Source organism: Myotis yumanensis, unplaced genomic scaffold (genome assembly GCF_028538775.1).
Source record: "Myotis yumanensis isolate MYYU_CA2020_CCGP unplaced genomic scaffold, mMyoYum1.0.hap1 SCAF_10, whole genome shotgun sequence".
Lineage (NCBI taxonomy): Eukaryota > Metazoa > Chordata > Mammalia > Chiroptera > Vespertilionidae > Myotis > Myotis yumanensis.
The window spans coordinates 8,043,889-8,069,022 of record NW_027223761.1 but is presented as its reverse complement, the minus strand read 5'-3'; the positions used below and the strand labels follow the sequence as shown (position 1 = coordinate 8,069,022).

The 25,134-nt window shown below is 54.9% G+C and overlaps 1 protein-coding gene and 1 long non-coding RNA gene across 2 annotated transcripts; both read right to left on the bottom strand.

Moving 5' to 3' along the window:
- Positions 1 to 1,014: 1,014 nt before the first annotated feature.
- LOC139017853 (uncharacterized) lies at positions 1,015 to 5,947 on the bottom strand. The gene is made up of 2 exons (XR_011472882.1): positions 5,663 to 5,947; positions 1,015 to 1,659 (listed from the first exon to the last, which is right to left on the bottom strand). It is a non-coding gene; the product is annotated as an uncharacterized lncRNA (long non-coding RNA).
- An 11,254-nt stretch (positions 5,948 to 17,201) lies between these two features.
- FADD (Fas associated via death domain) lies at positions 17,202 to 22,798 on the bottom strand. The gene is made up of 2 exons (XM_070427715.1): positions 22,314 to 22,798; positions 17,202 to 20,159 (listed from the first exon to the last, which is right to left on the bottom strand). The coding sequence occupies exons 1-2, from the start codon at positions 22,597 to 22,599 to the stop codon at positions 19,804 to 19,806; spliced, it is 642 nt and encodes a 213-aa protein (XP_070283816.1). The 5' UTR covers positions 22,600 to 22,798; the 3' UTR covers positions 17,202 to 19,803.
- Positions 22,799 to 25,134: the final 2,336 nt, after the last annotated feature.

Genomic DNA, 25,134 nt, shown 5'->3' with positions numbered 1-25,134 from the left:
GACAGGAAAGAAGAAACAGGACAGGCAGGATCCTGGGAGGAGATAAGCCTTAAACAAGTAATTACTTGTCATTCTTTAATCACAAGGTGAGGTGTGCCCCAGAGGAAAGGGTGGGCGAGGAGAACCTGACAGCAGCCAACAGCATGCACTGGACGAGGCTGATCTGGTGGGAGGGGCGGGGCGGCGGCCCACAGCGGGTCTGGATGGCAGGTGCGTGGCCACATGCTAACACACCTGTGCAGGCTCCTGAGGAAGCTTCTGGCAGCCACACAAGACCCCTTCTCCTCCATCACTCTGAGCAGCGGGGAGAGGCAATGACAGAAACATTCCTGTCCTGTAGGGGCCTAAACTCTTAAGTTCCTGGTTTATTAATGCTGTCGTGGAAACTGCCGATCACTGTAGGTAGGATGAAGTCACTGCACAGTTCGCTCCCCCGCTCCCGTCTGCTGCCCCGACACCGGCCTCCGCAGGCCTGACTCCTGCGTTCCATCCTCTGTGTTCTTGAGGTCGCCGTCTTCTCACACAGTCATTGCGAGTCTGTGTTGGGGTTCATAAACCACGCCAAAGCCTGGCCACCACCAAAATGGGTCCTGAATCTAGACACAAAGTTGACGTTTGCTTGGTCTTGTGCATTTAGCTAGTTTTTCCCGAATTTCTGTCTTAGGTACTGTTCCCTTCCCAGGGAGAAGGATTTGCTTCTCCTGAGGTTGGTCATGAACTTCCTGGTCTGGATAGTTACTGTGTTGCTCACGAGGGCGGGCGATCCAGGGGGCCCTAAATTATAGATCGAGCATCCTGATCATGTGGTAACTTTTTTTTTTTTGACAGACAACTGTTTAGTTTTTATTTCATAATCATAAACTTAACTCTGCAATCCAGCTAGACTGGGAAGGGGAAGGGAAATTATGGAACCCAATAAACTGGCAAGAGCACAAAGATTATAGAACATTCCAAGCAAATCGGGGTGAATGGGTGCTCTCCTGAGCTACAGAAGGAATGGTCTGGTGGTTAAGATAAAACACAAGTCAAATTTATTAGAGTTGCCCACAGTCAGCAATGGTGATCTTCTTGCTGGTCTTGCCATTCCTGGACCCAGAGCGCTCCATGGCTGTCACAATGTCCATGCCTTCTGTCATCTGGAGAAGACCACATGCTTGCCACCCACCCACTCAATCTTGGCAGCGCAGATGGGAAACGGGGGACTGTTTGTGTTAGGTCCAGTGTTTGCCATGGACAGATGCCAGGACCTGTATGTTTCAGGATGAAGTTCTCGTCCTCAAATTTTCCCCATAGATGGACTCGCCGCCTGTGCCATTATGGCGTGTGAAGTCACCATGCTGGCACATAAATCCTGGAATAATTCTGCGAAAGCAGGAACCTTTATAACCAAATCCTTTCTCCCCAGTGCTCAGAGCATAGAAGTTTTCTGCCGTCTTTGGAACTCTGTCTGCAAACAGCTCGAAGGAGACGCGGCCCAAGCGCTCGCCGTCGACGGTGATGTCGAACACGGGGGTGGGGGGTGGGGGGGTTCACCATGGCTGGTCACGGGCAGCTTCGGGGCAGCAGCATCTGCCCTTGTGGTAACTTTTGAGCACGGTCCTCTCTGCAGTGGGTAGAAGTGGTCCCCAAAAGACATGTCTGTGTCCTGATCCCTGGGACCTGCAAATGCATCGTATTCAGGGTCTTTACAGACGGGATCAAATTAAGGGTGTCAAGATGAGAGTTCCTGGATTTAGGGGGCCTTAGTTTGTGTTCTATAAAAAGAGGAGAGGATGCACACACACAGGAAGCCATGTGAAGACAGAAGCTGGAGAGAGGCAGCTTGCCCACGCCTTGATTTCGGACGTCTGGCCTCCAGGACTGCGAGAGAATCCATTTCTGTTGTTTTAAACCAAGGGAGGGGAACCTTTATTCTACCCAGGGCCATTTAGATATCTGTAACATCATTCGAGGGTCATACAAAATCATCAACTTAAAATTTAGGCTGCTATATTTGGCCAAACAGTTAATTAATTCACCCCTAATGCCTTGGCAGGGCCAGACCAAATGATTCTCGGGCCTTATATGGCCCACAGGCTGGACGTTCCCCACCCCTGTAAGGATCCAGTGTGTCTGTTACAGGAAACTACTCCTCTCTAATCTATGCATCTTTATGTATTTATACATGAAACACCCCCCACATTAGTACTTGCTGAGACCACAGCGCAGCTGGCATGAAGCGGGAGGCACACAAGGAGAGGAAGATGAAGGTGAGACTTGGGGTCCCTGTGGGGCGGTGTTGGGGGTGGTGGATCAGGAGCAACAGGAGGGGTGATTGGTCTTGGCGTGTCGTATTTCTTAGGCGGGCGGTGGTACATGGTGTCCATGTTATCTTATTACTATTTTCACTTCTGTTCTTTTGTATGAATGAACTATTTCATAGTAAAAGGTTTTCTAAAGGGCACGGGACTTGGGGGTCATATTCTGCATGCTCTGGCCCGTGGCTCGGGTAGGTCTCTGAGCCTCACTGGTCACACAGGGGTAGGTCACAGTGCCACCTTATAGAAGGGAACCGTTGGCAGTGCCTGGCTGAGGTGGGCGTGCCTTGTCGGTCTTCAGGGTGGGACCCCAGCGGGGAGATGGCATCCAGACCCGTAGCTGGTCTCTGTGGCCACTCAGATCCTTTCAGTGAGAGAGGAAAAGACTGGCTCTTTTTGTCTTTTAACTTAACCTGTTTACAATTTCTCTTACACCTTCTGGTGAATACCTACATCTGGAGGGCCAGCCACACTGCTTTTGCCCAAAGCCCAGAATGCTCGCTGCACTCCTGTCTGCATCCCTGCTGGTGGCTGAGAGACTCCTTCTCACCACGATGACGACTCTGGACACGGAAGGTGAGGGTGCTGCTGTGGCTCGCCCACAGGACCCTCCTTCCTCACCGTGCTTTCTGGGTACGGTTCCAAGTCCCGGCCAGCATCTGCAGGATGGCGAAGGCGGCTGGGGCCGGGGAGGCTGTGGGACCTGTCCCTCCACCTCAGCACAGGAGAGGCCCTGCCGCTGGGAAAGCCCGCCCACAGCTCACATTCTTCCCTGGCGTCCAACACACTTGGAACAAAATCCACAGCTCACTCAGCTCCACGCCTACTGGCCTTCCTTGTGGCCTCAAACCTGCCAAGCTGGTTCCTGCCCCAGGGCCGTTGCACTAGCTGCCCCTCCTGCCCAGATCACTCTGGCCTGGCTCTTCACCTGGCTGATGTCTCTCAGTCACTGAGTTCTCACGCTCACCTCTTCCGGGAGGTCACCTGACCAGGCTTCCCCCTCCTCCTTCCCCTGCACGGGAGCTCCGACTCCGTGCCCTGCTCCTCACTGGCCTTGCTTCCCATGGGGAAGGGAGAAGCCAGGAGCCTCAGGCACGAAGGCAATAAGCTTGGCCCTGGGAGGGAAGGAGGCAGATTGCCAGACTCCAGTTTCAGCTCCTTCAAGCCCACCGTGTTCTGCAAGGCCAGGTGCCGGTAACAGGGTGGTCAGGCGCCACCTCAGGCCCAGGGAGAGCAGGGCAGGCTTCCTGGAAGAAGCAACACTGAAGGAAGGACAGAGAGAATGAGATTCTGTCGGGTGAGGAGAGTGAGGGAAGAAGGTCCAGGTGGAGAGATGAGGCAGGACAAGAAAACTTGACCGCCCTGCGCTCCCTCTTCCCAAAGATCTGGGGGGAAGCTCGGATTGGCTCTGCCGGAGGGAAGGAAAACTCTGCAAGAGGGAGAAGGGGGTTCCTCCCTTCCAGCCTTCTCTGGGGCACCCTGAGGAAGCGGAGGGGCCCCCTTTTCCCACGGCCCGCAGCAGGCTCCTCCCACCCAGAGGTGCCAGCCAGCCCCAGGGCAGTGTGGGAGAGGGCAGAACGCTGCGGCTCCCACCATGGGCCATGCAGCAACCTGCCTGGGGATAACAAGCTTCAGTGCTGGTGAGAAAGATTACAAAAGCCTCTAATAAACACTGAAAAAACAAAACAAAACAACACAAACCAGACACCTCACCGCTGGCCGGTGAGCCAGAGTGCCAGAGTTTTCTCTGAACAAAGCCTGTCGGACAGGAGGTGGGGAGGGGAAGAGAAGCCGGCTGAGGACAGGGCCAAAGCCTGGAGGCAGGGGGCTCAATGCCGGAGGACACAGAGCCAGCGCAGCCACCCTGCGGTCTGGACCTGCACCTGCCCTTCCGACCCCGGGTGCTCAGGCCCCTGGCCTGTCCTGTCCTTTCCCAGGCCCAAGGAGCCCCCAGAGCAGGTCCACAGGCCTGGCCAAGACGGTTTCCACAGTCCCCCTGAAAGCAGCCAATGACATTCCAGCACACTGGATGGCAAGGGGCAGCGGTCAGTCCAATGCCATGTGCTCTGCGAGGCGCCGTGTCTCCATGGCCAGACCGCAGGCGTCTTATATGTGCGGCCTCGCTGTGGGGATGCAGAGTGAAGGGGACCAGCAGTGAGGTGAACAGGTGCCCCTTTTCCAACGCCGGGGACCTGGGACAGATCAAACACCCCACCCGGGCCAGGAGGCCAGGCCCCGGTCACCGTGCACTTCACAGGCGCACTGAGTGTCTGTGACACGTGGGCGCAGTCCTGGGGGCTGGCAGTGTCACGGGGACAAAATCAGGGGTGTGTCCCGAACCCTGAGGGGCTTCTGGTCCTATGAAGAGAAGTGACAGCACCAGCAAAGCTAACACCTGAAAAGGACCACTTAGGCCCTGGCCGCTTGCGAAGTTTATAAACCAAATCCTGGCAGTCTGGGTTTCCCCCAAGCAGCCCCGAATCCACCCCTTCCCGCAGCCAGAGGCCAGCTCAGCTCCCCGTTTATTTGCTGTCACAGCACTTGACCCCGCTGACCCCATGCCCTCGGTGCTGCCAGCGGTGACCAACCCCCAGTTCCTTTTTAGGACTCCTCACCCCACCGTGACTCCCGAAGGCCCATCCCGCACCCTCCTCTCCTCTGTCTGTACTTCCTGCTCAGGCTCTTCCTTTCCTGAGGTCCCCATGACTGTCTAGAAGCTGATGGCCCTGGACTGTGTTGAACCGGGTCCCCCCAAATCCATGTCCACCTGGAACCTCAGAATGCGAGCTTATTTGGAAGCAGGGTCTTTGCAGGTGTGACAAGATAAGTTAAGATGAGGCCACCCCGGAGGAAGGCAGGCCCTAAACCCAATGACTCGTGTCCTTATAAGAGACCCCGGGAGGACACGGGGGGAGCCACGTGCCACGACAGAGACAGAGATTGCAGATGCAGCCGTAGCTAAGCACACAACTGGTTGCTGAAAACCGAAAACCGCCAGGAGCTGGAAGAGGTTGGAAGGATTCTCCCCTGAACCTTTGGGAGAGCACGGCCCCGGTCATCCTGACTTAGGACTTCCGTCTCCAGGACTCTGAGAGCATAACTTCTGTTGTGTTAAGGCTCCCAGCTTGCAGTCCTTTGTTGTGGCCGCCCCAGGACACTCACACAGCCCCCCATCTGTATCCCATCACGGCCTGTGTTCTGAAGCTCACACCTGCTTCCCCACCTGCCTGCCAGATAACTCCTCCCGTGAGCTCTGTTCCCACTCTGGGACCCCCCAGCTCAGGAGGCACCGCTGGCTGCCCAGGCCAGAGCCTGCCCATCACCCAGACCCATCCCTTCCCCTCGCCCGCCACCCAGTGACTCACCGGCCCTGAACTGTTCTTGGAGACAAGCAGACGTAACCAAACGCAACTCTGCAAGCTTGAGGGGACTTTCAAAACAAACAGGACCCAACGGTAGAAGGCGTTCCCGGAATCACGTGAACCTGAACGCAGGCCGGCAGCACCGGTGCTCCTGCTGGATTTGCGAGTGATACTGGTCTTGTGACGGAGCAAACAGTCCTATCCCAGGGGTGCAGCTGAGGACGCAGGGACGAAGCGTCCTCATGTCTGCGACTCACTTTCAGATGGTTCAGAAGAGGGAACTCTACCTATCCTACTGCCCGTCTGGTGAGAGAAAACAGAGGGGAAGCGTGTTAGGGGTCCTTGACTCCAGGTGGACACAATGTTCATCGACGTTCCTTCCACTTCTGAGCAGGGCGCAGGCTTTAAAAAAAAAAAAATATGTTTTGCCCTGGCTGGTTTTGCTCAGTGGGTAGAGCGTCAGCCTGCAGACTGAAGGGTCCCAGGTTCGATGCTGGTCAAGGGCACATGCTAGGGTTGCGGGCTTGATCCCCAGTAGGGGGCGTGCAGGAGGCAGCCGATCAATGATTCTCTCTCATCATTGATGTTTCTATCTCTCTCTCCCTCTCCCTCTCCCTTCCGCTGTGAAATAAAAAAATATATGTAAAAACAAACAAACAAACAATGTCTCTTTTTGAAAAAAAGATGGCCATAACATATGTTTAGATAGCAAGGTCTGTTTAAAATACACACACACACACACACACACACACACACACTGGGTGGCCAGATTATTATGACCACCTGACGTTTGTAGGCAAATTAGCTATAATTTTGCGCTGAAGTTGCTAGAGGGCCAGATCATTATAAACGTCTGAATAGCACAACATACCTAAGTATTGTTGCTGATCAAGTTCATTCTATCATGTTGATGGCGTATCCCAATGGAGATGGCTTCTTCCAACAAGACAATGCGCCATGCCATGGTGCTCGTATTGTGCAGGAGTGGTTTCAAGAACATGAGGGAGACTTTACCTTGCTTAGGTGGCCCCCACAATCACCAGATCTCAATCCAATTGAGCATTTGTTGGACGAAATCAAAATAGTCATCAGGCAGCTGGTTCCACAACCATCAAATCTCACAGAACTGGACAGTGCTATTCATCAGGCATGGTGTCAGATTCCTCGCATCACCTTTAACATCTCGTGGAGTCAATGCCAAGAAGAATCATCACAGTATTGAAGGCAAAAGGTGGCCCAATGAAGTACTGATGGGGTGGTCATAATAATCTGTCTGGTCATAATAATCTGGCCACTCAGATTATGTTTTTATTGATTTTGGGAAGAGAGGAAGAGAGAGGAAGAGAGAGAGAAACATTGATTGGCTGTCTCCTGCACACCCCCTACCGGGGATCAAGCCAGCAATCCAAGCATATGCCCTGACCAGGACTCGAACCAGCGACCTCATGGTGCATAGGAAGATGCCCAACCAACTGAGCCACACTGGCCAGGGCACAGTGAAGACTTAATAATAAAAAGTTGGGGGTGGATTCTTTTGATCTTAGCCTATTCTCCAGACCCCAGAGCCCGTGCTCTGCCCCAGACTGCCACCACCCTGCACTCTTGCTGGGGTCACCTCTGCTCCAGCCTTCCCTGCACATCACTGCTCACGCCCACTGACCATCCATTCCAACTCGTCCACATAGCAGCCAGACTTCTCCCCCAAAACCAGACCCTTGTCCTGCCCCGCCTGCCTGAAGCCCTCTAAGCCTGTGCTTGGGTCAAAGTTCAGATTCCTTCCTCGGCCTACAAGGCCCTCTGCTACCTCTCCAGGCCCACACTACTCTTAACCTCAAGTTCAACACCCCACCTGTGCTCCTTCCACTTCCCTTTTCACCCCCTCTCCCGTCGTCACCTGGCTGCTCTACCTGCAGGTCTCAACTGAGACGCCTCTTTTCTGCAAGTCCTGTGCCTGCACCATGTGCTCTACGGAGCACATTTACCCTACATACCTATTAAAGCTCGATGCTGTACAGTCAACTCCTTCTGATGGCATCTCTCCCCCACCTGACAGTTATCTCCATGAGAGGAAGGGCTGGGAGTGTATTGTCATTACTCCTACCCACCTGGCAGAGGACCTGGCACATCGTGGGCATGCAATAAATGATGAGTGGATGACTCTGTTGGGGCTGGACGTATGGATGGATGGATAAATGGATGGATGAATGGATAAATGAATGGATGGATGAATGGGTGTGTGGATGGATAGACAAATGGATGGATGGATGGATGGATGGATGGATAGATGGCTGATGAAAGGATGGATGGGTGTGTAGAAGAGTGGATTAATGGATGTATGGATGGATAGATGGTTGATGAAAGTATGGATGGGTGTGTAGAAGAATGGATTAATGGATGGATGGATGATGAATAGACAGATAGATCGGTGGATGGATAGATGATGGATGGCTTGATAGATGGATGGGTGGATGATGGATGGATGATGGATAGGTGGGTGGATGGATGATATAGTGCAAACAAAGGTGCCCTGAGGAGGTGGGGGTCAGGTTTAGCTGAAGGAGGCTATTAGAGGAGTTGAGAGGATAGCAGTGTGGTGACAGCTGCAACTTAAAGAGCTTTCCCTCTTTGCTGGTCCCAGACCTGGCACTTTATTTGTGTCACCTCCCTGCATCCTCATTGTAGCCCTTGGCGTGAGCTATCATCCCCTTGCCTAAGTCTTGTTTCATTGGTAATTAATACTTTAATAAAAATTTAAATAAGTAACACTTGCTTGACACGGCATTTAAAGGGTCCCACTGCAGAGACCCAGACTGTTGTAGGCACAGTAGGCGCTCAATAAAACGCACTGACTTGAATATTTAACATGTGAAGAAACAGCAGCTCAGAGAGGGTGGGAACTTGCCCAGCATCTCACCGTCAGCCATGTCAACGTGTGCAAGCAGGTTCCTCTCACTGCAGACCAGCCCTCTCTGCCGAGGACGAGGAGCGGGGTGGGAGGGCTGAGCTGAAAGGTGGGGGGTGTAGACAAAGGCTCAGAGGCAGGAAAGGCATGGCACGTCCTGGGGACAGAGAGGAGGGTCGTGTCAGGAAATACGGTGAAGCTGGAGTTGGCATCAAGGCCTTGAGATCCAGCTGAGGAGGCGGTGGTGACCGGCCAGGCACAGGAAAAGGGCAGATGTCATCTTTTTGGAGCTCAGAAGGCAGGAGGCTAGGACAAGATGACAAAGCTGATGTTGCAGGTTGGGGTGAAGACAGTGTGCCACACAGAACCAAGCCAGACCCACTCTCAAAGCCTCAGCCTGGAGGTCTGCCCTGCTCCCACCTGCCCATCCTCGCCGCCGCCTGCCTCATGGAAAGAACATGATCCCCTGGGCCGCTCTCCTGGCTGAGCGCAGGGGCCCTGGGGACAGGAGTGGAGGTGGTTCCGGGCCCGCAGAGGCTGCCTGCCTGCCTGCCTGCCTGCGGGGGTGCACCGCCAGAGGACTCTAGGTAGCAGTGAGGTAAGGGACTTGGCACCAGATAGCACTGAGTCACATGGTGAGAAAGCTGTTCCCCTTTCAATTACCCATCAATCCTTAGCAAGCCGAGATTCAGTCTCCTGGTTACTCAGGCTAATGACTAAGTTTTCTGTTTGTTTGAAAGACAACAAGAGCAGCCCTGTGGTTCAGAGCCTTGAAGGGCAGCTGAATCTGTCAGTGGTTTCTGAATATTATTTTTTCACTGCAGTCATTGTCACCTTCTACTGACTCCCAAGTTATACTTTGTTTCAGTTTGTAGTAGGTTGGTGGTAAGTGTCTGAAATCCCCAAATCACCGTGGCTTCAATGAGAGAGCATGTCTTTCACCGAAGGCAAGGCTGGTAGAGGCTCCGAGATCTAGGCTCCTTCCACCTTGCTGCTTTACCCCTCGTGGTCCAAGATACCTGCCGGTGCTCCAGCTACCATGCTTGCGTTCCAGCCAAAGGAAGGAAGGAGATGCTGACACGCACAGCTCCCTCCCTTTAAGGATACTTCTAGGAAGTTCCAAATGGCACTTCTTCTCAAATGGCCACGCCCTGCTGCAAGGGAGGTTGGGAAGCAGCCTGGATTCTGGGCAGCCATCCACTCATCTAAAAATCAGGGATCTCAGGGAAAGCCAGAAGGTGTGAACAGGTACTGGGGAAACCAGCGAGTCTGCCACGCCCCGCTTTTCTCTCCTGATGGAGACATCAAGTTTTTATTTTATTTTATTTTATTTATTTTTTTATTTTAAGTGAGGAAAGAGTGTCACTTTAAAGAAAAAGCTAAGTAAATAAAGGAACAGGTGGCCCCTGGCTGGCCTGGAGCTCAGTGAAGTTCAGGAAGCATGCCGTGAATACAGAAACACAAAAGATAATCGAAGGGCCAGATGGATCAGGGTCAAGTTTCATTTTTAGGATATCGCAGGCCCCTGTGGACAGCGGCCTGGAGCTGGACAGATCAGAGGCAGGAGCCCAGAAGAGGGGCAGAAGGGGCTGAGCCAGGCCCTGGAGCTGGGAGGAGCGCAGGTCTGGATAACCAGGAAAGCCAACCAGGCCTGGCGAGGAGGGACCTGCAGGCATCAGCATCTGTTTGTTTGCTTTGGGAGCAGGAGTGGGGTGGGGTGGGGCTGCCTGGGGTTTAAGAATAAGAAAGATTTGGAGCACAGGTGGTGAAGTTAAGATGGGATAGGTCAGAGGTCTCTAGGTCAGAGGCTGCTGAGAGGACGGAGGGGTCTGCTAAGCCAAGCCCACAGGCCATCCTGAACAAGCATGCGGACAAAGCACCGGTGAGGGCAGTGCATGGGGCGAGGGCTCACATCCTGGCAGTGCTGACGCTGTCTGCATTGTCTCCCTGCGCCCCCACAGCGCAGCAATCCTGTCACCTCTGTCCCCGTTGGACAGCAAGAGGAAGCTGCTCCTGATGGTCTCGGGCGTGTCAACAGCAGAGCAGATCCACACGGGGTCCGAAGCTTCCCAAACTGGGGCCCTGGTGCCCAGAACCGTGCCTGGCCCGGGCAGGGTGGTCCTGAAGAATGAGCGAATGAATGAATGAGCGAATGAATGGGAGGGCCATCCTCCTGCCTCTGTGCGCAAACATTCTCTAGCAAGCAGGAGTCTCGGGGAACCATGCCACCCCTTCCCCTGGCCGGCAGCTCCTGGTGGGGAACACTCGATTTTCCCAAAATAAAAGGGTGTGGGGACCGGAAGTGTGGCTCCCTGGGCTCCTCCCTGACTGCTCTGGGCAGGAAGCCAGCCCACTCGGTTATTTCCAGCGCCCGCCCTGTTTTCAGCGGAGTATTTCTGGAGTGCACACAGCCTTATTTTAGTTTATGTGAGGGGTTGCTCCGCGCTGGGCAGACGCCTGGCCACGCATGCTGCCGGTGACTGCCTGGCTGTGGTGACTGGGACAACCTTCCGTGGGAGCCCAGGACAGCATGTGGGCTGGGATGAGCTTCCCCCCCGCCCCCCCCCGCCCCAACTGGGCCAGTCTGGGAGCTGGAAGGTGTTGCAGGGCAGGCCAGCTCTGTCAGTCTTGGACTTCACCCTCCGCCTCATACTGTGAGCCTCCCCGCCCCCCCGCCCCCCGCTCCCCGCCCCCCCCCCCCCCCCCCCCCCCCGCCCCGGCCACCGCCACCTAATCACCAAACTCCAAAAGTTAAAGTACCTCCCCTAGGAATCTAGTTGTTTGGTTTTTCTCATTTTCCGATGAACAAGCACATTCACTGAATCTCTAATAAAATGAGCCACACATTTAGTCATGTCCTTGTCCTGCTTAAAACATGTTGTCTAGAAGATAAAATCCAGGCCTTTCCTTTCCCTTCAGGCTGAGAACACTCTCCTGAACCTGCCTCGAACCAGCCCCACTAATCTGCTCCCTACCTCCCGAACAAGCCCTCTTCTTTCATGCCTCCTGGCCTTTGCACTTGCTGTTTTCTGTGCTTGAACTGCTCGCCATCTGCTGAACTCCTACTTATCCTATGAAACCCAACTCAAAAGGCCCCTTCTCCAAAACACAGTTAGGTATCCTTGAAATTTCATGGGCTTGGGTCCCGGTCCTTGCCCCACCTGTGATCTGACAGATTACTCAGCTCTCAGGACTCTGGTTTCTTCTCTTGTCATTGTTTTCTTGTCTCTCCTGTTATACCTGGAACTCCTGAATATCACGTACCACCCTGTATTCATTCCAGTCCTGTCCTTCCTCCCCAGTGCCTAAGGCAGTTACTATCCCATGATGGTAATAAGTCAGCAACTACCTTCGTTGGTGTTTCAAGTTCTGCCCTGGCTTTGTCCCACCACAGCCCTGGGAAAGGCGGGGCACCCCCGACTTTACTCATAGGAAATGCAGGGGTTCCATTCCAGTGAGCAGTGAGTGCCACATTCCTTGGGCCTGCGGCACTGGGTGTGCAGTTAGAAGGCACCCAGCTGCAGTGACTCCGTGGGTGTCAGAGGTGGCCCAAGGTCACTCCTCACATCCCCCCCCCCCCCCCGCCCCCCCCAGCCCAAACAGGGAGAAAGGAAGGTGAATCCCAACCCTCTTTGTTTTACAAATTGGATGACAGAGCCTCTCAGATTAACCAGAAAACAAAACAAAAACCAAAACCCCAAATCCACCACTTACATCATTTCCAGCCTGGAGGAGGGCCAGCTTTCAGCCTAGGGCTCAGCTCTATGCATTGGATTGGCCCAGAACACCACCTGCCTTCTCTGTTCCCTGAGCTTTGGGTTGGCAATGGGGAGGAGTTGTCCCCTGGGGGCCGGAAACCCACAAGACTACTGGGAGTCTCTGGAGCTGCTAGACCCCTCCCCCCACAGCCCATGCTCCCCGTGACAGGCCTGGGCTCCATCCAGATAAAAGCCAGCCTCAGCCCATCCTGAGGGGAAGGCCAGGTTAGAGCCCAGGCAGCTAGTGTACCTCACGTTGGTAAGGAATCCGGTCATCCTGCCCCCTGCGGTGCTGGGGCCACTTCAGGGCTCTGTGTGGGACTGAATCAGACTCCGTGGAGGTGGGGGTCCGGGCAGGGTGGTCCCGAAGAATGAGCGAATGAATGAATGGGCTTGGGCAATTTAAACACTTTTCCAGAAGATTCTTTCTTCCTTGGGGATAGGTGCTCCCCCTCTCCTCTCCTGACCAGCAGGCACCCACACTCTACTCCAGCCCTGTGATGCACCTCCTTGCCCAGGGGACCCCTTCGGTGGAAGTCCTGAGGGCCCCTCCCATTCAGCGTCCTCAGAACCCGGCATGCCTTTGTGGGCTGTCCCCCCACCACCACCCCCAGCCACTGGGCCTCCTTCTCAGGACACCACCTCCTGCCCTGAACCTCTCGGCACCACCCCCTCTCTCTTGCCCCATTGCCCCACATGTATGCCAGGCCACAAATATACCCTGGAATTCATTCCTGCTCTCCCTCCACCACCGCACACTATCCCAGCCCCTCCATCGCCACCCCCCCTCCCCCGTCGCCCGGCCCATTCCAGTAGCCTTTCCCTCCTCTGTTCCCTGCAGCCAGAGCAGCAACTCTGATTACCTTGCCCCCCGCTGGCACCTCCTCAGGGTGGCCCCTTACTCCTGGGACAAAATCAAACTCATGGAGTTCCAGCTTGCACAACAAAGGCTGGAGTGGTTGACGCAGCAAAGCGAGTTGCTAAAGGACAGCAGACCACTCCCGGGCTTCAAGAGGGAAAGGGTCCCAGGGAACCTTCCAGCTGGCACTGCCACCCAAGCCACCACGAGACCTCTGCTGTGCTGCTCCCGCCCATGCAATGGGGTCCCCGAGCCCTGCCCGGGTCCTGGCTTTGGGTCATCCCTGCGCTGCAGGGAGGCAGAGGGTGCCGCTGCCCTGGGAGGGGAGGGCTCTGGGCATGGATTTCTTAGGCATGTGTCACATGAGCAGAGCAAGCTGATTCTGCCACTCAGTGATATTTGTCTCTCGGCTCTGCTGATGGCTACACCAAGGTCGCTGTGACTGCCACAGCCTTGGAACAAGGAAGGGGCGGATGCGTCCTTAGTTGTATACTTCCCTCTGCTCTGTGAGCAAGTCACAGAATCCTCAAGGGGTCCTAGGAGGAGGTGCCAGGACCACCCACTTTGTAGATGAGTTCATTTGCCCACCGGCACACAGCTGCTAAGTAGTGGAGCTAGGCTTCGAACCTGGCCAGGCTGCTCCAGAGCCAGCCTCCTGGGGATGCCATGCCCCCAGGGGTGGGGTTCGCTGGGTCTGTTAGCTCTGCCTTATTGTTACCCATTACCTCTACACGGTCCCCCACGTCTTTTTGGCTATTTGAATTTTGGTCTGTGCTGACAAAGATGAGTTAGTCTCCAGTCTCCTCGATCCGTGTACATTGACTTCTTCCCATAGTCTTTGGTTTGTGGTCTGGGTTGCAAACACCATCAGTGGGGCCAGATGACAGGAGTCCCCTTTCCTGCTGTCCTTATATGTAAAAATCTCGATGAGTAAGGGCTTGCCGGTCAGGCCTGGATCAAGTGCTCCTCAGTGCGAGGTGCAGGGGCTGACTCCCTAGATGTTACCCAGGGCCCGTGAAGGTCTCTGGAAATAAACATGTGAACCAAGAGTTTATACCAGCAAGCTGTAAACGAAGTCAATTAAAACTCAGGAATAATTAAGATAATGACATTTAGCGACCTTTACAATGTACAGTCACTCACCACACCTCATCTCAGCAGCCCTGGGAGAGGGAGGGTCCTATCAGGTGAGCAATGGACGTTGGGGAGGTGGGGCTTCACTGCGGGGTCACCCAGCTAGAGGGAGGTAGAGTGGGCAGTCCCAGGCTGAGCCCTTTGCTAAGAATCTACTGAATGAATGCATTGGTGGATGAATAGATGGGTGAGTGGGTGGATGGATGGGTGGGTGGGTGGATGGATCCAGAGCTTCTGAGTATGGGCAAGTGGCATGCATCCTGGCTGCGGGGAGGGCAGCTCCCGAGGTCCCTGGCTGGACCTACTTGGACTAGGTGGTGTGAAGGGCAAATTCCGGGCCTTGGTCATCACGGGGAGTGCTGGCGGGGCACTGGGCATCAGTGGGTGATGGCCTGCCTGCACCCACCCAGCAGGAATCTCAGAGCCTGGCCAGCCCCAAGCCCAGCAAAGGCAAAGCACCCTGGGAATCTGAAACCCTCCAATGACACGATTTCTTGCCTGCAGGAGACTCTGGACCCCCGGGGACGCCTGGGCTGGCCTTTGACAGATGCAGTTCACTTATTCGTCCGCTCAGCAGACCCACAGGAAGTCTTACCTGCAAAGCGGCTGGGTGGCGCTGGAAGCAGCAGCGAAGAGGAAGCTGTAGGTTGTGGCGCTCAGGGAGCTGAGCCTGGTGGGGTGGGACCGGGGCAGGAGGAGCCTAGGATGGGTAGTGGGGTTGGGCAAAGCTGTTGTCAGAATGGCTTGGGCAGCCTGCTGGGCACCGCTCCTGGCATCACGATGCTGCTGACTAGCGTTGATCCTGAGGGGCCTGGGCGTCCTGGGAGCTGGTTCCTCCAGCTGGGGTCCCCCTGGAAGCACTGACACTGACCCAGACTCAGTGATGAGCAAGGCTTTACTTGTGATGATGTTACTGCGATCCATACAAACAGAAGGCCAGACGGAGGCTTCTGCTTCCAGCTCTCAGAAACTACAGAACATCAATCAAATGACAAATTAGAGGGATGCCTACAGAACGGACACAATGTAGACGAATAGCGTAATTAAATGGTTAATTTAATGTGAAGAATGACTTAATTGCTGTAAAATAGACAACAAAATGTACCCCTTTCAACCATGTTTAGACGTCACTGAGCATGCTCAGTGCTGTGCAGTCATGGCCACCCTCCACCCCCCAAACTGTCGTCTCCCAACAGCTGTCCCACGAAGCAGCACGTGAGGTTTGGTGGGACAAAGCTGTCACCTCGTGTCTACAGTCATCGGGCAGGTTTGGGAGAGGGGGAGGCCTTGTACTCCCTGGCATCTGGGGTGACACAAATGGCCGATGGCTTTTCATTCAACCCAACCAGGAGATCTGCACCCACACATCACGTGGCTCTCACTCAATGAGGACCCCCCCACGCACTGAGTCAGCCTCTGTGTCTTGGTGGCAATGTGGGGGGTACACACGTGTGTCTCTGGCCAGTGTCTTAATTTAGTCAGACTCAAAACTGAGGGCTTCTTTGACGAAACTGGATTTCCATTGCAAATTTTCCCCGTGAGAGACAAGTTCTGCCTTTGTATCTGCAGACGGAGGGAGACTGGGCATTTTCTCGTGAGCACATGCGACCCCAGCATGCTTGCCTGTCCAGTTCCAGACACAATGCACACAGCAACCCTGTGGTTAGAAAGCGGTCCGAGAGATGACTCAGAATAGTTATCATGGAAATAAAAACACAAAACAAAAAAATGTGTAGAGAGCTTGCGGCTCTAAAAATACATTCTGGGCCCTGGCCAGTGTGGCTCAGATGGCTGGGCGTCATCCTGTGCACTGAAGGGCTATTGGTTCCATTCCTGGTCAGGGCACATGCCCAGGTTGGGGGCTTGATCCCCTGCGCGGGTGGGGTGGTGGTGCTGGAGGCAGATACTTGGCGTTCCTTTCTCACATTGATGTTTCTTTCTCAAGATCAATAAAAAATGTTAAAATAAAAGAAGAATACATTGAGAGCTCTGCAGATGGGGGGTGGGTTAGAAGGGGAGGGAAGGGCAGGAAGGAGAAGAGCCTGCGTTTTCTAGAGGGAGTGAGGCTCATTGGGAGGCAGCAGGAGAAGGTAGTCTGGTCTAGAGGAACTGGTGCTGTGATACCTGGGACAGGTAGCCCCAGGCAGGAGTCGTCCCAGTTCTGCCCCTTAGGCACTGACCAGGAATGGGGTGGGGGTGGGGGATGGGGAAGATGCTGAGCTTGAGTTTTGTGGCAGGCAAAATGCCTACTGGCCCAAGTGCCCAAGTCCTAGCCCCCAGAACCTGTGAATACCTCTTGCATGACAACGGGTGTTACCCCTGGCAGCACACAGTATGGGTTTGGTGTTTTAGGAAAAGACCTGGGAGGAGCCAGGGAGCCGGGACAGGTGAGGCCAAGGCTGTAAACTGGTGCGGGGAGAGGGTGTGCAGGAGTGGGCAGCAGCAGCGAGGAAACCAGGAGCATTTCACAGGGAACGGTCAAGAGAAGTCAATGCCTGGAGGCTGAGCGAGACTGAACAGGTATAGGAGTTTGCAACCTGCAACCTCAGCAAGTGCTGGGAAGATGCAGTGAGGACGGAGGCCAGTGAGTGGGGAGGAAACAGGATGAACGAGGGCCTCCCACCAGTGGCTGGTGACCCTGGAGGTGGGGTGACTGACAGAGCCCCGTGTGTGTCCAGGGCAGGACTGGCTGTGGTGTGAAGGGGTGAGAGGGTGTGAAGGGGTGAGAGGGTGTGAAGTCAGAGCACTCAGGAGGGGTGGGCAGGGCAGGCGTTGACCCTTTGTTCCAGGAGACGCTTGATCCAGTTCCCCTTGATTGGCCTGAAATCTGGGAAACACACAGGCCTTTTTCAGGGGAAAAGGGTAAAAAGAGCAAAACATGCCCTTAACTTCAGCTTTCGAGTTGACTTGTCTACACACCTTTATTAGAAACATACGATTTCATGATTGCAAAAAATAAGGCACATGGGTTGCTATGAGAACTCCTTGTCCAAAAATTGTAGCAGCTCCCTCCTTTGGGTGGTAGAACTGACCCTGTCAAGGCCATGGCTCTGATCAGACAGCAATCCTGTCTGACCCAGGAGAGGCTATGGAAAGGCCTAGAACATTCTGCGGAAGCAGCCTTCGCCACCTGTGTCAGACTCGAGCCACATGCTCTCCAGGGGCAGAACACCCCACCAAATAGTCCAGGTTACCCCACACATCAAAGAAAGTGCGGAAAACACCAAGTACAGTAACCCTGTCATCAGCAAATAACTGTTCTCAGATGCTTGCTGTGTGCATTTCACTTCTTGTGCCCATCTGTGCATTGTACAAGCTGTGTGTATGTTTTGTTTCCTTGTTTTACAAAACTGGGGACACTGTGCATCTCAAGGACAGGCTGCGTGTCCTGTTCGACCGAGTCTCACCGCCAGGCTCGGTGGCAGTCCCCTGGAAGCCTCCCGACCACGTGCACGCTTCTATCTGGCTCGAAGCCTCATCTTCAGGGGCCCGATTCTCTGCACGTTCACCCCACTCTACGGCTCTGACCTGGTGGCACACAGCAGCCCAGGGCTAGGACCCCCTGGGCCCAGCAGCATCAGTTGGAGGCATTTTGTCACCCATCACCTTTGCCGAGTTTTACAACTCAAGATCCAAGCTTTGTTTGCGTGAGATTAGATCACACAGAGGATGACGTGAAGCTGCCCCAAGGCTGGGGCTCCTCCCTCACCACAGGGACAGGAGTCCTGGGAAGTCAGTGCCTCACTGCACGTGGCACTGGGTGATGGGCCACTGGAGCAAGTTGGCAGCAGAGCTGAGGACCGAGCCCGTGTCTCTCTCCCCGGCAATGGGAAATTCCGGGTACAGCAACCACGCCCATCAAAGCTGCTATTGGAGCACCTGGCATGATGGAGGGCTGGGGTTCTTATAGCATGTGGGAGAGGTAGGATGTGGGGGAGGGAGGATGCTGCTAGCTGCTCCACACTTCCCCATTTCAGCAGTGGACACCACAAACCACAGGAATGGCAGAACCTCTAAAACCTATTTCTGGGCAAGAAATATGGACACGCTGCCCAGAAAACTCAATTCCCAAAGCTACCCATTCGGGAAGCCACTCACATTTGCTGATGGTGATGACGTCTGCTGTCCACAGAACTGGGCCTGGCCTGGGGCTTGAAGAGGGTGCTGCTGGTAGGTGGGGGTGTGTAGCGTTAACACGGGGCCGGACCACACCGTATGGGACTGAAACCAGCTCAGCTCCTTGGTAGCACCCAGACCTGTGATGGGCTGGTTAACGCCCTGTTCCAGGCAGGCTTTTGGGGTGAACGGAGTAGGGCCATTCTGTCCTGTGTGCTGCTGTGGCCCCAGCTCCTGGCATAGGAAGTATCTGCTGAAGGTGTGGGGGCTCAAGGGCTGGGTCCACACTTAGTGGGGGCAGTGGCTAGGTCCTCAGGGCGAGGCAGCACGCATGACATCCCATCACATGTGGCTGTTCCAAGGTGGCAGCTGGAAGGCCCAGACTAGGGGCACCACTTGGCTCCCGGGAGCCTCCTGGAGGTAGGCAGGGCCCAAGCAGTGAACGCTGCCCTCCTCAGACCCCGGTTTCCTGAGGGTAACACTCCCCTATTCAGAGGTGGGGGCAACTGTGAGGAAATGCGGCCACTCACAGGCTGAGCCCAGGATGGGCTGTGATGGAGACCATGATCGGCTGAGACGGGACTCTTGAGAATATGCGATATAAAATCGATAGAAATGGAAAATTATCTGTAATAGGGAGATTTATGCTATAAAGGCATTTGCTTAGTAGGATTACTGTAGAAACAGGAAGATTGCTTTTTAAAATTACAGATCCCAGTCCCTTGCCAATTCTGTTACCAGAAAGACAGTGATTTTGATACAGTAACTGGATTCACAGGAATCGTAGTGCTTCTAAGGACTGAGTGTAGGGCTGACTGTGCGATCACTTTACTTCTGAGCCCCGAACAGGCACCACCTCAGAGGAGACAGTCCCTCAGGGGCAGGGGCTGGAGCAGGGGTGCTTCTCGCCCACGCCGCTGCCCTAGCACACGGTCCGCACGGACAGCCTCACGAGCAGAGTGGGCTCTGAGCTGGCGCACTGCCTCCAATCCCAGCTCTGCTGGCACCAACCCGTTCCCTCCAGTGCCTTAACTCTGAGCTCACTCCCTCCCCTGAGAATCGTGAGGTAACAACCAGGGCTAGATTCCTTATGTGCTGGATATGGTTCCAAAATCCCTGTGAAGGAACTCACTTAATGGAGGCCAGACTCCCTTTCACAGGGTGATCAAGAAGAATGAATGGATGTACGGGTACCAGGCCCGAAGCTCCACCTGGCACAGTGTGTGCTAAGTCAGCGCTTTGGCCGAGATGCCTGTGGCTGTGCCAGTGAGCGCTGGGGCCCCTTGTCCTGGCTCACTGTGAGGTCTTCACAGCGCAGGCGCACGGAAGCCCTGGTCAAGCCCGGTGGAGGGATCCCTGGAAAAGAGCAGCGGGGTCAGGAGGAGGCTCTCGTGCTGGGTGCGTCCACGTCCCATGACATGAGGGACACAGTGCTGCTTCCGCTCTCGTTCTCGCGCTGGAGGTCCCGGGCCTGCTGGTGCTCCTCGATGAGGTCTGCCACCAGGTTGAGCCGGCAGGCCCTGAGCGCCTCCACAAGGTGGGGCACGGCCGCTCGCTCCCGTGCGGTGCTCTTCCAGACTCTCAGCGACTCCCTCACCTGCTCTGTCAGGTTCCGGGGATACTTCACCTCGATGGCATCGATCTTGCTGTCAGACACTTTCAGCTGACGAGCCAGTCTTCTCCAGTCCTTCCCCACGTGATCGCATATGATGTCAAATGCTGCATAAAGGTCTAGGGAAAGAAAGAAAGCACAAAATGATTGACCAGAGGTTTGGGGCAGCTCCTTAGGAGACAGATACCCCAATGGACTTCTCTGTGCTGACCCAAGTGCTGGGTACCAGAGGTCCTCCTGCAAAGCTGAAGTCACCTGGCAGCAGAGGGGCTGGAGGTCACAGAAAGCCCAACAGTGCCTTCTAATCCCACCCCAGCCAATGCCACCCCAAGACATGGAGGTGTGGCCTGCTGAAGACTTGTTGGCTGGGGCGGGCTGTGGTAGGACTATCTGTTTGGACAGGGGACACTGAAGAAAGGGCTGGGAGTTGCTAGAAGGAAGGAAATGGAGCTACTCCCCTAACCCATCCCGAACCATGGCCTCTAAAAGGATATATCCGTGTCAATTCCCTGGAACCACGAACGTTAACTTAGTTAGAAAAGTTGAGGATCTCGAGATGAGGCCATCCTGAATTATGCAGGTGGCCCTATATCCAGTGATGTGTCCTGACAGGACATACACAGAGGAGGCCATGTAACCATGGAGGCAGAGACTCAAGTGTCGTGGCCACCTGGAGCCCCAGGAACAGGACGAGGCAGGAAGGACCGCCCCCAAAGCCTGCAGAGGAAGCACAGTCCCGAGACACCTTGGCTCTGGACTCTGGCTGCCTCCTGTGAGAGAAGCAAGCTCTGCTGCTTTAAGCCACCGAGTCGGTGGGGATTTGTATGGCAGCCCCAGACTGACCACCAGTCTTCAGTCCCCGGCTACCATGTTCTCAAGTGCTGGCGCTACTGCTGAGATCAACCAGCCGGGCACTGCAGACCACAGGCTATTCTGGAATGCGGAGAGAGGCGAGAGGACAAAATGTTCCTGCAAATTCCATCTCCAGCTACAGACCAGAGACACTATGGCCATTTGTACAGACGAGGAAACTGAGCACAGAGAAGGCCAGTCAGCCTCCTGAGGTCAGCCAGCCAGACCAGGGCAGAGCCAGGTGGCAAAACCCTGACAGTCTGAATCATTAGGCTAATTCGTCTTCTATGGAAGAGTAATGAAGAATCACCCCTTGTCAACCCTCACACCTGCTCTTCACCTCCTAGTGCACTTCCCTCCAGCATAGGTAAAACACACACACACACACACACACACACACACACACACCTCTCCCCCACGGAAAATACTTGAAGATACACATTTCCCATGTCCCGGATTGTCTGTCTAGCACTGTGTGTGCACGTGTACATATGTATAAATCTGTCTACTTTCAGGCAGAGCTGTGCTGTCAGCCTGCCACCAATAAGAAGCACCAGTGCTTATGGAGTGACACCCATGGAGTCACTCTTAATATCCTCTTTGGGTTTGGAGACAGAATAACCCATTTCAGGCCACAGCCTGAAGCCCTGAGGGGTGCCCCCCAAGCACTTCCTCCACCCAACTCCTCCCCTGGGGTTGTAGAATATGGCGTGTGGCTGAGAAACCCTGAACTTGGGTTTCACTTTTACTCTTGGAGGCCTCTGCAAGCCACAGGTGCGGGCTGCGGAGGGGGTGCCTGCGAGCCGGGCAGGAGCCACTGCAGAATGGACTTGACCAGGGGGGCAGTTTAATACCCCCCACCCCGAGGCCTTACTGCCTGGCCTCAACCCTCCCTCCGTTAATTATTGGCTATGCAAGTCACTGAATATTCCCCTGAGCCACAGTCCTCTCGCCTGTAGAAGAGGAAGAATAACGGAAGGTAACCGTCTTTAACAAACGGGGTTATTGTGAAACTGAATACGTAATGTGCCGAGAACAGTAAGGACGGCCACAAACCCGCCTACTGTTACTGTCACTATTCCCCGAAGGCGGGGCACAGCTGGGCGCTTACTCCCAGCAGAAAGCCAGTGCGGGCGGCAGCACAGGCTCCCGCGACCCTCTCCCACCCGGAGGAGGTCAGCAACGCCTCTTTCTTCCGAGTATTTTCTCTTATTTGGTGCGGGCCCGGGCTCTGCAGCCCAGGGCGAGCTCACTGTTCTGAGGTTTGGTTCTCCCACGTGTCACCGGCGTTCCAGGGGGGTTTAGGGGAAACCCACGCAAACTCGAACCTGGCAACGGTCAGACGCCCGGCCGACCCGCAACGCGGCCTGCTGGGCAGACTGGCTCCGCCTCCCGGCCCCCGGCCCCCCGCCCGCGCCCACCTTGCTCCTCCGGCGCCGCCCGCTCCGCCGCGCCCGCCTCGTAGTCGTCCAGGAGCCGCAGCAGGTCTTGGCGCCGCAGGGGCAGGAGCAGCTCGCGCAGCAGCTCGGTGTGCTCGCCGTCCAGCTCGTTCTGCTCGAGCAGCACGGAGAAGAGGTCCACGCCGCTCTGCACGCGCTCCAGCTTCCTCTTGCTGATGCGGCCCTGGCACAGGAACTTGAGCTCGGTCAGCTCGCCGCTCGTCAGGCCGGTGGACACCGAGTGCAGCAGCACCAGGAAGCGATCCATGGCGGCGGCCACCGGGCGGGCGCGGCCCGAACCCGGCCCGCCGCGCGTGTCCCCCGCTCCGGCCCGCCACTCCCGGCCTCGGCCCGCCGCCCGCCCGCCGGCCTGCGCCGCCGCTGGGGGTCCCTCTTCACAAACCCCGAGCTTCGATCCCGACACCGGAAGTCCACCCAGGGCCTCCTCCGGGTTTCGCGAGAACTCCGGAGCCTCCCGAGAACTGCGGGACTCACGCATGCGCCCGGGGCCCGACTGTAGCCGTTTTCGCCTGGGAGACGCGCCGCCGCCTCCAGGGGGCGCCCCAGGCAGGGTACCGGCGCGGGCTGGGGCGGCCTCTGCGCCTGCGCCCTTCGGACCTTCTCCCTCCTGATGGGAACCTATGGCCTTGGAGCTCCCGAGACCCCGGTGGCGGGCGGAGGGCGGGCCTGCGTTTCCTGTGGAAACGCAGTACAGGTGCTGATGATAAATTCATTTATTTATTGACATTGGTGATAGTGCATGTCCTTTAGTGCCCCCTGGGCACCTGTGTGCGGAAAAGGTGACTCAGGTTTATTTAGGTGGTTCACTTTAATTGGTATTTGATTTTTAAAGTTGTAGTCATTGATGCTTTGAATGCTTTTTAGCCTTTATTGAGCGCCTACTGTGTGCCAGGCAATAGGTGCCGGGGACAAATTCGGGAAGTCCCTGCCTGCTAGAGCTTAGTCATCAGTACACTCGTTTACAAAACGCAGATAAGAAAGCGCAGTGTGCCTGAGGTCAATGCTGCAGGAAGGGGGGGGGGGGGGGAGAGGGGGGGCAGAAGGTAGGGGTGGGGTGGGGTGGGGGCGGGGCAGAGCCTGAGCCGAGTTGAGGCCCGGGGAATGGCCAGATTCTAGGAGCCTCAGTGAGACCAACAGGTCTGCAGCAGGGGGGGTGGGGTGGGGGTGGGGGCTGAGGGAAGGCAGGGGGAGGTCAGGGAGGGGCCACGTACGGATCGGCTTTTCTGCTGAGATGGAGCCCCTGCAGAGTGTGTGAGAAGCAGACGTTTGAGTTACATTAATATATATATATGGTGCGATAACTCACATACCATATCACTTACCCTTTTAAGGTGTACAATTCACTGGTTTCTAGTCTATTCATAAGGTTGTCCGACCCTTTCCATTAGCTAATTTTAGAACATTTTCATCACATCACCCCAAGTAGGACCCTGCCACCCATTAGCAGTCCCTTCCTTCCCTCCTCCTCCCCCAGCCCCTGGCACCTGCTAATTTACTTTCTGTCTCTGGATTTGACTATTCTGGGCATTTCATACAACTGGAACCATACATCACGTGGCCTGTGGAGCCTGCTTCCTTTTCATTGAGCAGAACGTCTTCCAGGTTCATCCACGACGTAGCCGGTGTCAGAGTGGGTTCCTTTTTATGGGGCAGAAGTCTTCCATGTATGGATGGCCACATTTGTTCACCAGTCATCAGCTGATGGACATTCCAGTTGTTTCCACCTTTTGGCTATTATGAATAATGCTGCTATGAACTGAGTAATATATTTAAAAACTTTTTAATTTATTGGTTTTAGAAAGGGAGAAAGAGGGAGAGAGATGTTGATTTGCTGTTTTACTCATTTATGTATTTATTGGTTGACTCCTGTATGTGCCCTGACCGGGGATCGAACTCACTACCTTGGCATAGAGGGACAATGCTTTAACCCACCGAGCCACGCCAGCCGGGCTCTGCGTAATATTTTTAAGGAATTGTTCCGAGTGGAAGCCATGGGACTCTGCACTAATCCCGATGCGGGAGGAGAGTGCCTGGACCGAGTGCAGTGCAGGGGGTGAGAGGGGTGAGGCCCTCTTCAGATTTGGGGGTGCACATAAACAAGAGGACCTGAAGGTGCTTGTGCATTGACTCACCTGGGGAAGGTGGGGGTGGGTGGGTTTGGGGAAGGACCTATTAGACATGTTGACTGGACAGTGGGATGCACAGGAAGAGGGTTTGGGACAGAGATCTGGGCAGTGATGTGAATTTGGGAGCATTCTGCAGATAGGTGGTGCTTGTGATGGTAAATTTTTAAAAAATGCATTGATTTTTTATTGATTTCAGAGAGAAAGCGAGAGGGAGAGAGAGATAGAAACATCAATGAAGAGAGAGAATCATATGTTCCAGATATGAGTCCTACATCAGATATATGATGTGCAAACATTGCCTCCCATTTGGTGAATTGCCATTTAACTCTGTCGATTGTATCCTTTGATGCAATCTAACTAGAGAGATGGCAGTGTGAGAAGGACCCCCGCCAACACTGGCTTGAAGATTGTGGGGTGGGTCTGGCCCTGCTGACACCTTGGTTTTAGCCCAGTGAGACTTGTGTCAGACGTCTCACCTATGGAACTAGAAGTTAATAAATGTGTGTTGTTTGAAGCCACTGAATTTGTGGTAATTTGCCCCAACAGCAGACAGAAAACCAGCCCTGGCCCACCTGCAGGCTCTTTTCCTCCGAAAGTGCAGTTCCCACAGGAAGCCAGCAGAGGGCAGCAGCCACCTATAAACAAACCCAGGGACC

Bases quoted from the DNA above. Each gene is read 5' to 3' on its own strand.
- FADD (XM_070427715.1), bottom strand. From the start codon at position 22,599: ATGGATCGCTTCCTGGTGCTGCTGCACTCGGTGTCCACCGGCCTGACG. The intron at 20,160-22,313 runs GTGGGCGCGGGC...TTCTTTCCCTAG, and splicing joins GGCGGCGCCGGAGGAGCAAG to ACCTTTATGCAGCATTTGAC.